A 15085-nucleotide genomic window follows, 5' to 3' on the forward strand; every position below is an offset into this window, starting at 1 on the left:
ACATTAAACAATTTAAGGAATAAATAGTATATTTGCCAATATATTTAGAAAAATATTATATTTATAAATAAATTTGATAAATAATTCTCACAAATTGATGTAATTTTATAATAGCTCTACATATAAATTTATAATAGTTCTACCTAAATCTATAATATATAGTCTTACATAAAATAATCAATAAATTTACACATTACTATCAATTATTATTAATTTTGGGTATAATTATCATAAATTTGGATAAAATTATTTGTCAGACTTATTTATAGACATAGCATTTCCCATATATTTAGCTACCCTATCAACTATTTGAAATTGTTACTTAGACTTTGTCTCTTATAGTTTAAACTACTTTTCCGTTTACTAATCTATGAGAAATAAAGGTTAAATTGATGGTTTTGACTTTCAATATAATTATCTATTAATCATAAATAAATTGATTATACACTCCATGTGGTTTAACATTTTTTTATCATAAATAAAAAAAAGGGTACATTATTAGCAATTAATGCCCAACTCATAGGCTATAGCTAGACTATATATTTCCAAAGCTAACCCTTCTCCTATATATAGACTCACCTACGTACAATTGCTTACTTTAAAAATAATAAACTAATTAATCCAGTAATTAACAAATGAAATGAAATGTGGTTGGTAACTTGCTAGCTAACCAAAGATTTAATTTGAATAATCACCGGCCGACACGTAACTGAATATTAATACTGAGTATCACATATAAAGTTAAAATTTTCATTTTTGAAGCTCTGAAAAGCTTTGTCCAAAAGGCTCTTGACCTGTTGTTCACTTTGAACTTTTAGAGAAAACCAGAAAATTAATCACCGCTCAAATAAGCACATGATGCACCTTCAACTATACATTCCACTTCAACTTTTGTGTTTGTGATCTTTCAAATCATACCAATTCTATCTTAATATTCGTGATATATATATATATGTATGTATAGATTACTACTGTGATGGCTGTTAATAAGTGGGTTGGCATTGTTCTCGTGTGTGTTGAGTTGTTCATGTCAAAAGGTTCTCTTAAGAACTACTTTTTTCTCCATACAAAAAGGGTACGTATAGCTAGATCATAAAGAAATGAATAGTATTTGCAAATATATATATATAAAGAGAGAGAGAGAGAGAGAGAGAGAGAGAGAGAGGATTACCTGCTTTGCTTTGGCTCTTTCGCTGTTCTTTTGGCAGCTTTCCGGTCCATCTTTGTGAATGCTACAAAGCCCTACCCTACATATTGCAGAAACAAAGCCAACTCATGAGTATTAGCGACATACGATTCCACTCCCCTTTTATTCTTTCTGATTTGGGTACTTCCCTTCCCAGTATTGAATAATGAATGAATATTGAAATGCATGCAAAATCATTAATTCAGCTTTTTTCTATTTACTTTCCGTTTGGAATGTAGAAATAAGTGAAATAATTAATGACCATCGATACAGTAATCATTTTTTTTTTTTTTTATGTTTTTTTATATACGACTACGAGAATGTTGACTGCACGAAATGTGGATCTTTTTTTAAAGGTTTTCAGATACTTAATCAAGCAATAAAGATGTAAGTATTGGGTCCATGATGATTTTGTAGGAAACATTACCGTGAATTGGACCTAATATGATGAGGCCCAGGCCCAACTTCCCTAATTGATGTTAATTGGCCCAATTTGCTCTTCTGAACTAAGAAGGAAATGGATGCCTGGTTTGGTTGCGGTTACAAAACTAATTTTGGTCCGAACAGTTGTTTTTTTTTATTTTTTAAACAAAATTGATCTCAAAAGATGTTTGGAAAACACTTTCATGCTGTCGAAAACACTTCCAGAAAAGATGTTTGGAAATGCAGGCCTATAGAAATTATTTTTTAATTTTAATTTTATATTAAATGATTCAATCTGTAATTACAAAATAAAAAAATTCAATTTCTAATTTTTCAACTTTATGCTACTATTAGTTGGAAGTATAAAAAAAAAGTTCTCTAAATTTTCTGAAAGTTAATGCTATTAGTTTTTTAAAATAAAATATTAGGCTATATTTTAATTTTAAATTAATATTATAAAATATTTTCTACAACCCTAAAAAGTTTCTGATAATTTGGCAGGTTATTTTGTCCTTCCAGTAGTGAACATTCCTTCATCTTCTAAGTTCTCAGTGCCCCTTCGACTTGGCCGTTTCTCATTGTTTTGGACAACCGACAACCGAATTAAGACCCAGGCGGAACGCCTGAGGGCTTGCTTTGGGCCCAATTTATCCATTGACGACTTCAGGCCCACCTTTCCCGACAAATAGAGATCACACACTCCCCCGTTATGTCATATCGTGTTTTCACAAATTTGGCCATTATATCACTATAGGGTGGTATATGTACAAATAAAAAAATTAATTTAGAATTAATCATGATATAACGGAAAGTTATTTTTATTATATTATTATGAGTTAAGGGCTACAAGCATTAATACTATTGGAGTTGTAGGTTTGTGGCGTAATGATAAATTGTAGAACTTGTGACTCTAAAGTTTTTTAGTAATTTCAAATTTTATGTTTGCTTATATAATAAAAAATTGATAAAAGATAAAATATACTACCAATTTTTTTATTCTTTTATGAAAGCATCGTCTTAAGTTTGATATAAATTAAAAAATATTTTTGATATTTTAGAAATTACACTCAATATTTCTATTCTATAAAAGTTATATAAAATTGTCTCTCACATTTAAATTTACGTCAAGTATGATATTTTTAACATTTTATATGTTTATATAAACATTTTTTTAATCCAATCAATTTAATTTTTTAATTATAAAAATAGACATTATAATTTATTAAATTAGATCCAATGGAAGACTTAGAAGAAAATCTCGAAGAAAACCTAAAGGAAGAACATGAGGGAAAAATACTTGGGCAAAATGATTTAGTCAATGAATACACATTAGCCTAATCATGAAGGCTATAAAAGAGAAGTTCAAAAGTTGAAGATAAAGCATAAGGGATAAAACAAAGGAGAGAGCCACAAAAGGCCGAGGAGACACTTGGGGAGAAGGGTATTTGGGAGACCTTCCTAACAAACTCTCGACAAAAAGAAAGTCCAAGTGACCTAGTAAGGTCTACTGGAAACTCCTTAGTGAAATTGACTAGGATTTAGTTTATCCTTATTCGAAAACTATATATTAGATAAGGATAAACCAAATCTTAGTCAATATTAGAATATCAAGAATGATTATCACAAATCTTTCAAATTTTTCTATACATAAGTAAATTGTCATTCCTCAAAGGTAAGTCATTCCGACCCAAAAAAATAAAACTCTACTAACTCTTCAAAATATGAGGATTTCACTTGAGCATCGAAAGATTTGTGTAGGGAATGCCCTAATGTCCTTTGATTGTTTTTTTTTTTTTTTCTTACAGAATCTTAATGGTTTGAAGACCATTCTTGATATCTAAGTTCTATTCTTGTATTTAGGTAACAAAAATTGACGTCATTTATGAAAAATTTCAATAAAAAAGTTAAAGCAAAACAAAATGATTTGCACGAGATCACAAGTAACCGAAAACAAACAAAGTGAGGAAGAACTATGAGCCAATAGTCCAAATGCTCCAAGTCTATAGCATCTCTCGAAAAAAAAGCTCCTAAAAGCTCCTTGTGAGAAACTTCCTCGGTAGGGGCTCTTGGAGCCTCTAGAACAATACCCCCCCTCCCCCAAGCTACCCCTCTAAGCAACTTTGAAGTCTTCCATAGACAGCATGAAGAAAGCACCAAGGCTTTCCAAGAGATGACACTCTTCCTTTAGAAAGTCATGCCTCATGCTCCATTTCCACCACTCCGTGGAATTACGCAAAAGTAGGCCATTGGGAAAACATCCTCTAGAAACCCTACAAGAGAGTCTATAGTAAGGCTTTTCCCCAAAGTCTTGCCAAAAGAAAGGGGTGTGAGAGAGTTTCTTGAATCACCAAGAAAGACCAGGTGCAACCCTAATCTGAAACCAATTTGGGATAGACCAACCTGTAGGGAAAAATGTTAGGAAATCATAGAAAGTATAATTGTGGTTCTACCAAGGCATCAACCTTAGAAAGAATCTGAAACTAGCAGTCAATCTATTTTCACTAGTCGCGAAGCTACTGACATGAGAAATATGATTGAACAAGTGCTAGAACAAAAAAAACTAGTACTCAAGGAAGATGAACAACATAAGAGAAAGATTCCTTTTACCCCTAATCATGGAAAAACTCCTTCCTTATAAATTTAAGATACCCTAGCTTACTACTTACCTAGAAAAAAGCTATCATTGTGATCACATTTAAAACTATGACTTTGTGATGTTACTATATGGCTCGGATGATGTTATAATATGTCAAGCCTCTCTTTTAACTCTAACTAGCTATGCATGCACATGGTCTACTGGCTTGGCAGAAAAAATTGTCTCATCTTTCAAGCAACTGAGAAAAGAGTTCATTAATGCCTTTAGTATTAGCAACCAAAGAAAGAAATATGTTATATATCTACTTAACATTTAACAAAGTGGCAAAAAAACTCTTAGACGATACGTTGATCATTTCAGGAACACAATATTGAAAATACAAAACTTGTAAGTGGGTGTGGTAGTAGGTGTAATGCTCCATGGGACGAAATCGATACCATTACAAGAATTCCTCACTCTAGATTAGCTTGGATCTTTAGTAGTCTTGTCTGTTAGAGCCAACAAGTAGATTTGGTCGAATAAACTAATATATCTTAAACTTTGGGTCAATTTTCAATTTTATTTAGTTTTGACCTTTGCTTCAATTTGGTTATCAAACTTTCATATTTGTTTGAATTTTATCCTCGATCGGCCAAGTATGTGCCCCAACTTAAGTGGTGGTTGATATGGCCAATAATGGACACATCAGCAAAACACCCCATCAGACTCGTCCCCCCCCAATCCGCTCGCTTAAAACCCATTATCTTTATCCTTTAGCTAAGGTTCTAACCCCTTTGTGCGTTGCCGCTGTCGCCAAAACAGATGCCAGAATTGAAACTAGAGTTCCGTTTTCGACCTTCGGCCAAACCTGATGTAGCAAACACGAAGAGTCATCCCGAAAAAGAAGAATTCTTTGGAGTTTTTTGATATGCTCGAAGCAACTATACCATGCAAAGATCAAGACCAAATGTTGCTTGAGCAAGAGCTGCATGGAACTCGTATTATGAACGTTGTAGCATATGAGGGTATTGAGAAGGCGGCGCCAAGAGGAGTCGAGCCCATGTGCAAAGGGAGCCTTAGGGCTCCAAGCTCCCTTCTTTTTCTTTGCAACAGTCGCTATTCCTTCCTTAGAGACGTGGATTAAGCTTCCCTCTTCTCATTCTCTATTCATGAATCGACAATCTTGCACCTTTCCTTCCATGGTAGTAACATCTTCCCCTCTTGCAAGATTTATTCAGCAACCGACTCTCTCTCTCTTTCTCTCTCAGTCTTTTTCGCTTGACTTCTTCTCAGTGTTGTGGGTGGTGGCCGGAAATCGCAGATAAGAACATAGCCCTGTGCCGTTATTCCATTGATTTCAATTTTGTGTGGGGTTGTGCCATGGCCAAGATTGATGGTATCTTGGTTCGTGGCTTCAAACCCTTTTTGCTATCTCTCGATTCGATCTTGCTTCTTCTTCTGCTTTTTTTGGGTCGTCTTTTTCTTCTGCTTCCTTTGCATTGTTTTCTTCTTTTGCGTTAGCTTCGGCTTCTTCTTCACAATGAACCCTAGCCCCAAACAACAAGATGGCCATGGCTTGGTGGCCTTTAATGACAGTGGTCGGAAGCCACCGCTGCTGGAAACAATCTCAGGGCAGCGCATAAAGGGTTTTAAATGAGCGGGTCAGGGCAAGACGGGTTGGGTCAAGTGTTTTGCTAATGTGTCCATTATTAGACACATCAACAGGTCACATTAGCCGCCACGTAAGGTGAGGCACATGCTTAACCGATTGGGGATAAAATTGAAACAAATGTGAAAGTTTGATGACCAAATTAAACAAATGTCAACACTGAATAAAATTAAAAATTAACCCAAAATTTAGGATATATTAGTCTATTCGGCCAGTATATTTTGCAGGTTGAGATGATGGGAATAGTTAGAGGAAACAAAAAAAGAGATAAAAATAACAAGAAAGAGACTCTGATGAAAGGATAAGCTAGAGGAAGAAGGAAGCCAAAAAGTCTAACAATTTTCCCATGCTTGAATTTAGGAGCTATGCCCCACTTATAGAGTCACGTTCCACTATTTTGACAACTACTAAAAGATTGGGCCTTACTAAATTATTCAAGATGATTGACAAGCCTCTAGAGAGAAAAATGAATACTTTTTGCTAATTCCACGATATCTATGGTCTTTCCACTAACAAATGCCATGAATTGATGAATCAAATAGAGACTTTGATTAGAAGGGAAACTGGGAAGATTTGGGGACACTGAGGCCCAAATAAATTACCCTAGGGATAGGGGGTATGATTATATGTAGAAAGAATACCTTGATCAATAAGGGCTAGGGAGCACAATTAACCACTCAAATGTCTAGGCCTTCAAAAAACCAAATCACTCTTGGGCAAAATTCCATGAATGAAATTGTAAAAACACTTGTTCTTTCCAAATGCTACAGAGAAGTATTGAAAGGCAAAGAATTGAAATACTAGCGAGTTATATTTATCTTTCAATATATGATAACTTTTACTCTATTGTAATGTCTTTTCTGCGTATTTTATTTTTCAGGACAATAAATGCATGAAAAAAGACCAAAATCTTGGTGAACAAGCAAATTTGGCATAGGAAGCGAAAAACACGCAAGAACGACCTAGGTTTTGTCAAGAAGAATAAATGATGGATAGACAAACCTAGAATCAGAAGCGCAAATGCGTGATAACAGATTAAAAACCAAAACGCGAAAACATGAGCATGATCCATGGTTTATCATTTAACAAAAACCTAGCATCAGAAGTAAAAAAAGTGCAAGAACATATTACAAATCAAAACATAAAAGCATGAGAATGATCTAGGGTCTATCATCCAGCAAAAACCTAGTATCAGAAATGCAAAAGCATGAGAATGGATTAAAAATTAAAATGCAAAATCATGAGATCTTAGGTCCATCATCATCGAAGACCTAGAATTAGAAACACAAAAATGCACGAGAATGATAGAGGAAACCCTAGAATTAGAAGCACAAAATGAGTAAGAATGATCTAAAAATTGAAACACAAAACCATGAAAATGATCTAGGATAACTCAAAATCAAAAGCGATAAATATATAAGAATGAACTAGGATAAACCTAGCATTAGAAGCGCAAAATATGTGAGAATGATCTAGGATAAAAAAACACAAAAAGTGTGAGAATGATTTAAGACAAATCCAAAATAAAAAATGCAAAATGCGTAAGAATGATTTAGAATAAAAAATGCAGAAAGCTTATAAATAATCTAGGACTGATCACCATCTAAGAGAACAAAGGTTGTTAAGACATGTAATGAGCTAAAAGACTCATTGTGATGTACACAGTTCGAACACAAAAGTTGTTGAGAAACAAACTAAAAGGCTCGTGAGAATGCATGCAGTAACAAGGATTGTAGGGTCAAGCATGAAAAATCTTGAAGTTAATGACTTAGGATTGCTTCGGTCTCAGTTTGAAGAACAAATGCGAACAACTGCCCAAACATACAAGGGTTAGAATAACTATTGAGCCAATAGTTATTGGGGGGGCAATTAATGTGTATATGGGCCAAGCTCTAGTTAAATAGACCTAATGAGAGACTCAAGGGGGGATCCTAAGAAAAACCTAGAGGAAAAACCTAAGAAAAAAAGACTTAGGGCAAAAGAATCAACTCAATTAATATGCATCATCCCAACCATAAAGTCCATAAAGGCCAAGTTCAAAAGTTAAAGATAAGACATAAGGGACAAAACGAAAAAGAGACCCACAAAAGGCTCTAGAGACCCTCCTGGCAAATTCCCAACGAAAGGAAGTTTCGAGTGACTTGGCGAGGTGTATTGGAGACTCTTTTTTGGGACATTCCTAGAATGAGAAAAATGCAAGTAGATAATTTTAAAATTTTATTAAAAAACTATTTAATAAGAAGGGTAAAACAAATCCGGATTAATCTTGAAATAGTTTGAAGAGGTCACAAGCATGTTTGCAATTAAAAATTTATGAAATTAAGATCTATATATGATCACCAACATAAAAGTTTAGTATAATTTACACAAAAAAAAAAAAAAAAACCATAAAAGTTTAGTATCGTTTTAATTGCTAAATGTTTGACTTGGAAAAAGAAAAATAAAAGCGGTGAATTAATTTGACTTATATTTTACGGGGTTCATCTAGAAGGGTACGTAGGGAAGCGAAGAGAAGAGAAGAGAGATGATACAAATTGGACTGGGTCAGGTTTGCCCGCCCATCCCTGAACATTAATAACAGACAGCAACTCACTGATTCGACTCACTCTCATATATGTGATTTGTCAAACTAAGGTAGGTTTGTTCAAGTCAAAAAGCTACCAGTATTCACTTCACATTGGCACTTATATCTTTATATTTTTCATAAAATAAAATTCCCCCCCAATCACAATATTACGTAGCATGATTTCGCGCGCGGTGGATCCCGTCAAAGTCAACAAATTTTGTGGTCAATAAACATGCAATATTTTCCGCGATTTGGAGATTAAATGAAATCACACTTCAATTCCAAATGGCCGGCCCCCCCACCCCCAGTGTGACAGGTTCACAGAAATTCCATCTTTCACACCACACACACACACAATTTCCGTCCCCCTTCCATTCCCCTCTATCCATCTATCTAACTGTGTATCATATATTCAAGTTTTATTTTACCCGCAGATTGAGCCGAGATATCATAAATAAATAAATTCAAGTAAAGAAACATATCTGTGTTTTACTGTATTTATTTATATGTACGGGGTGATGTGTCTCAGAATTAATTAATTAAATTATAATTGTGAGAAATGTCACGATCAACTCAAGTGAGATACTAGGGACAAATAATATTGCAATATATAAAGAAGAATTGTGATAAAAAAATAATAAAAATGTTAGAAATTATGAGAAAATTATTGTGATGGACACGAAAAGTGACTGTGAATCCTTATCAATGCCTCAGAAAAATAATTAAAACTTTAAAAAGATATATAATTATTAATACCAACAAAATAGTAAAAATAGACTTATCCACAAAGAATTTGTGTCAATCTTCTCATTTAATTTGTATGATTTCTAAAAAAATCTAGTATAAGGCTATCATTCATTGTCGCTAATAAAGTATACACTTAATTTAACAAAACATTGGAATTAATAATGTGTAACACAATTGTATTAAGAGTGAAGTACTATTATTATTATAAAGTAATATATAAATAAATAAATTCAACTATAACCTTTTAAACCAAATTAAATATTCTGGCGAGGTTAAGGGCATGATAAATAAAAGCGATGACTCCGAGTCCGAGTAATCGAGTGAGTTGACCTCTCACTCAGGGTGACTTGAGCAAGGACGACGACGTTTGATCCATCATTCACCAACCCAACATCCAAAAACGCCATCCGTCTTAACCCGAATTTGTTAACCATGGTTAACTTGTCGTCCTCCTCTCCAGCTGGCCCTTTTTAAAGCAACCCCAACAGCAGCCGCAGATACGAGTATCCAATCAAATATCCGGAGCAGAGAGAGAGAGAGAGAGAGAGAGAGAGAGAGGACGAAGAAGAAGAACGAGAACAAGAGGAAGAAGAGTTCGAACAGTGCCTGAATATTGAGAAAGAGCTCTGTGTTAGCGGCAATGGCGTTTTACGCAGACGAAGAGGAGGTGTGGAAATGTCCACAACACCCTTCCAAGCGGAGGAAGACCGGAATTTGCCCAACCTGCCTTCGTGACCGACTCAACACCCTCTGCCCCGACTGCGCTAACGTGCGCCCCTGTGCGTGCTGCCCCACCTCCGCCACCACGTCGTCTAACTCCTCTTCTTCCTCTTCCTTCTCTCTCTTTTCCTCCCGCAGTGTCCGGGAGTCCTCCAGGGCCGCCGGCGTCGGCTCCGTCGGCCGCGTTTCCAACCTCATCGAAAGCGAACCTTCCTTCCACCGCTCCCGATCCGTCGGACTCCCCTTCCTCCGCTCTCGGTTAGCATCAGTCAGAGATTACGGTGGCAGCAAAACTCCGGCTCCGGGAACTCAGTCCAGATCGTCGTTCTGGTCGGTGTTCAGGACGCGCAAGAACAAGAAAGGCGCCGAAGAAGAAGACGAAGAGTCGAAGAGGCCGGAATATTACGTGCAACGGATGATGATGAGATCAAGATCTGTGAGCGTGCCGGCGGCGTCAAACCGAGTCGCCGGAGACGTCAGAGCATCGCCGGGAAAAAACAGGGGCTGGTACTTCCCCAGCCCCATCAAAGCTTTCCGGCACTGGACAACTCCCAGAGTCGTTCGAGAACGATCTCCTTTGTATAGAGGTTAATAATTTTTCTTTCTAAACTTTCAAAGAAACAATAACAGCGGCCCGTCATTCGAGATCAATCATATAATTTTGACAAACCACAGGTGACAGGTGACATTTTCTCATGTTCTTCATCCATTCCCTCCGAACAGTAAATTTTCTTCCTGTTCCATAGATTTTCTTGCCGTCCAATATCTTCGTATGAGATTTTGATTTGTGTGCAATAATGAATTATTATTAGGTTATGATTGATTTGATATCGAAACAAATTGTCCGATCAATGATATGGCGGTGGTTAGATTAGTTGTCCCAAATGAAATGATTGAAATTAAATTGGCCTTGGGGTCATTTACATTAAATAGAACGTGGTGGTCTAATCCCGCAACTGGTCAGGATGGTTGGGAATGTGGCCACTTTTACTATTTAGATGAATGATTTGTGACAATTAAACCTCGTGGATAGGGACCAATTAGCTACCATATTATTATTATTATTATTATTATATTATTATTAAAATGGAAACATGGTTTCCTAATAATAAATTAAACCAGCTCAATGACAATCCACGACTTTCTTCATTTGAATGAAAATATTTTGTATTTATGAAATTAAATGTGGACAGTGGAGACAGAAAAGGAAACGTAATAGTCCAGAATTATAGATTTATATAGTATTCTATTGAAATGAACCATACTCCTCCGCATTTTAGATTCTGAGTCCTAATATATATGCTGTATCACAAACAATTTTATTCCTATAACCGTCGAACATTATCCAGAATTATTAATCAAATTCGCCATAATCACAGATTGGAAAACCATGTTGCCTTCGCATAAGCTGTCACGCTTAATTAATATATATTTAGTGCCTCTGCTTGGTGAGGTAGTGCAAATTAGTCAAAGCAGTCGACTATAATTGATTGGAAATGTCCCAAGTGAAAAGTCCAAGCATATATACTGGACTGGAGCAAAGATTTCAATAAATGGTGGAGGCAATGAACGTGTACCCTTTCGAATCCCATTCTTCCATTTAATTAATTAGTTGCCAAGACTCGCACGATTTTCTTTCCTACTTTCTTGCATCAAGGCGAGAAAATTCCAAACTGGCTCCTCCCATCAATTTCCAACCCCCAAGTGTCATCATTTCATCGGATTCTCCAGAAAATTATGGCCGACTTTTTAATTAACCATGTGGGAGGGATTTTGGCAAATCCTGCAATTAAGAATCCTAGCTAGGATCAACACAAACAGCAGCAGTTTTTAATGCAAATCCTTGGAATAACTCCACATGAATTAAACTTCGTGTTAAGAGCGCTAGCTAGGGGATGAACTTGCTAATTAATAAATGTGCATCGATCCGTAAAGATTTCTCCATTCGTGACTTGTGTATTATATTCAAGAAAATGATATTTTTATGAAGTTCTTAAACAAGGAGTAGTGTCGGCAAAATAATACAATAGTGACGAAATCAGTAAATGGCGATATTTTTTAATTTGTATAAATTAATTTTCTGTTTCTATATATTTAAAAAAAAAAAAAACTCTAGATTCTTTGATTTGACTGATCATGTGGCGCTAAAGCTACATAATCTTGTTAATTAGCTTTCTAATTAGTTTCTTTAAGAATCTTCAAAGTGTAAAGTGCTTTACTGTCTTCGCACCTTGTCATGGTACTTAAAAATGTTCTTTGCTTTGATGAGCTGGTCCTCGTTTCAAGGGTACAACTCAATGTAAATTTTTATCATTGCTTATCAGAAGCTGTTTTCAAATAGTTCCACAATAAGGACACAACTCTAAACAGTAGTTGTTGTAATTATTGTTCTAATGATGGATACTTATGTCACAATCCCAAATCTTTATAAAATCTCTTGATTTTTGAAATCCCATAAAATATTATGAACGGTTTTGAAATACTATTAAAAAAATTATTCTTCCATACGCTCGATCCTATTTTTTTTTTCCTATTTAAAGCAAACTTCTGATGTTAAAAAAAGAAAAGAAAAAAAAGGAGTAAGTTCCTGATTGCTTGTGACATTACCCAACTAACAGTTTATTGTTTCAACATACTGTTATCAAACCAAAAGAAGAAAAAAGAAAGCCTCAGCATCTAATCTTTTCCAAATCTACAAGAGGAACATGAAGATAAAACTTTGTACTTCCATCACCTTTACCTTGGCCCAAATGTCCTTACTTGTCATTTTAGTAAGACAAAAATGGTCAAAGGATAATTTTGAATGTTTAAAAAAAAACATTTATTTATAAAATGAGCAAGTATAGTCCCTTACTCACCAATTAAGTTAGATTAGGGAAGGTCAATTTGTAAGCACCCCCGCCCGGATATCCCCAACCACCAGGACTACCCGAACGGGAGCGCCTACGGGAGTAGAAAAGTAAGAAACACAGAGACAAAGACCACCCCGGCATGCATACGCGAAAATAAGAACAGCGGAAGCAAAGCTCAAGACATGCATGCACTATGGGTACCCCGCTAACACAGCGGTCACAAGATAAATAAACAAACACAAACTCCTGTGCCGACATACACAAGACTCGAGATAACACCTGGCACAGTACAAAATAATAGAGTAGACCCTACACAACCATCAGAGTTGACAGGGATTAACGAGACTGCCTGTACACCACACCGACTCTGCCGTTAAAGCTGACTCCCTTGCCATGGCCCACGCCGCCACTACCTGGAATGATGGAAAGCAAGGTGAGTCGAGAGACTCAGCAAGCATAAAGAAAAGAAAGGCTGAAGGCTGAACATAACCAGAAAAACTTTCCCCAAAATAAACCCCCAGGTACACACAAGCCATGAGACGCTACAACACAACAGCTCAATAGCATAATAAAATAAAAGCACATACCGGTCCTTGGGGCCCACATAAGACACTTGGCACCCAAGTCCCATACCAACCTGCCGCTGCCCTGAAAGGCAACAAATATCTCCACAAACCTGCGCGCGCTGTCCCAGGCCGGTACTCCCGTCACCTGTATCCGTCGGTACTCCCGACAACCGAGCCATAGGCTCCATCGGAACAGTACTCCCGTCCGAGAACTAAATACTACCAGTATCCATGCAATGCACATAAAAATGCAATGGCGTAGTGAGCATCAACGTGATACAAGGCGCCCATACATCCAGGCATCAGGCCATGCTCCGCCCACATAGTAAACCACACGCCATGCATATGCTCGCGGTGGATGCAACCTAACCAAGCTAGAATGTCCGTGTCCAAGCATACTCAATAAATGAATATCCCAACATGCATCCCGTACCCATGTGCATATCAAATCATGAACAGTAATACAAGGTATCTAATCATGCAGTAAATCACATACCGGCAGAGCTAGTCAGCAGTGCCCGGCACCGGTCAATGCCCAGTGACTAGGAGTGCTCGCCTGACGGTCCACTTCAGGGCCGTACCGTAGTCTACCCCAACGTCACCAAACGGTTGACCCCTGCCCCACTGCTCAATAGCTCTAACCAAATCATAAGTAAATCCGAGAAAAACCATAAATAAAACCCGCACGACTAGGAACCTAATTCCCCAATTGGGTTCAGCATCATTCCGAAAGGAATGGGGGCGGTACAAACCCCCTTAGGCTCACAACGAATAAAATTATAGAAGCCTCAGATTTAATTTAAATTAAAACAAATAGTTCAACCAATAAGGCAATGTGCCGAATTAAAGTAAGGGAGGTGATAAAATACAGGAAATCACGGGGTTTCTCACGGGAATTAAAGAATACGAGGAAAGGGATTGGAACTTGCCTGAAATTAGCTGATTCCGACCTCACTCGAGCTCCCGATGCAAATTAAATCATTTCCTAGCAAATAACACAATCGGGACTCAAATTAATTAATTTTAATCGCGTAAAATTTATAATTTAAACGTAACATGCTTCTACAAATTTTTACCCACGTACCTGATCACTTCCCTTGTCGAAAAATCCCAAAATTCCTTTATTTTTTTTCTTTATTTTCTTCCTCTTCTTCCTCTTCTTCTTCTTCTTCTTCTTCTTCTTCACCCGCGCCTGCAACTCCATTTCTTCTTCTCCTTTCCTTTCATTCTTCTTCTTTTCTTCTTCATTTTCCTCTTCTTCCTTTCTTCTTCTTCTTCTTCTTCCCCGCGCTGCTGCCTCCTTCTTCTCCTCCCACGCATCCGGCCGCCTGCAACCACGCATGGCTGCAGCCGGCCTTCTCTGTCCGGCCCTCCGCTGGTCGCCGGGCTTGCCTCCGGCCATCACCGCGCGCCACCGCGCCGCCCCGACTGCCGCTGCTTCACGTCGCCATGGCCGCGACTTCTTCAAGCCGCGGCTGCTCCTCGTCGGCCATGGCAGTGGCTGCCATGGCCGATTGGCCATCCCTCTCTCTCGATCTCTCTTCCTCACTCTCTCGGTCTCGATCTCACCCCCCTCAATCTCTCTCGGTCTCGATCTCTCCCCCTCAATCTCTCGTGAGCTCTCTCCCTGCTCGCTCCCTCTGTCTCTCACTCTCTGTGTTTAGATTTTTTTGGAGAAGGTCACTGTGTCAATCTTGGCCTCCAAGCCATTCACGCGCACCACAGCCACAAATTAAACTTATTAATTAATTAATTTAAGTTAATTTCTTAACTCATTATTA

At 37.1% G+C, this 15085-nt stretch overlaps 1 protein-coding gene across 1 annotated transcript; it reads left to right on the forward strand.

Moving 5' to 3' along the window:
- The first annotated feature begins 9806 nt into the window (after window positions 1–9806).
- On the forward strand, window positions 9807–10478 carry LOC127787469 (uncharacterized). Its single transcript, XM_052315530.1, has one exon. The coding sequence runs from the start codon at window positions 9807–9809 to the stop codon at window positions 10476–10478; it is 672 nt and encodes a 223-aa protein (XP_052171490.1).
- The last annotated feature ends 4607 nt before the right edge of the window (window positions 10479–15085 follow it).

The sequence above is a fragment of the Diospyros lotus genome, chromosome 12 (genome assembly GCF_014633365.1).
Source record: "Diospyros lotus cultivar Yz01 chromosome 12, ASM1463336v1, whole genome shotgun sequence".
NCBI lineage: Eukaryota > Viridiplantae > Streptophyta > Magnoliopsida > Ericales > Ebenaceae > Diospyros > Diospyros lotus.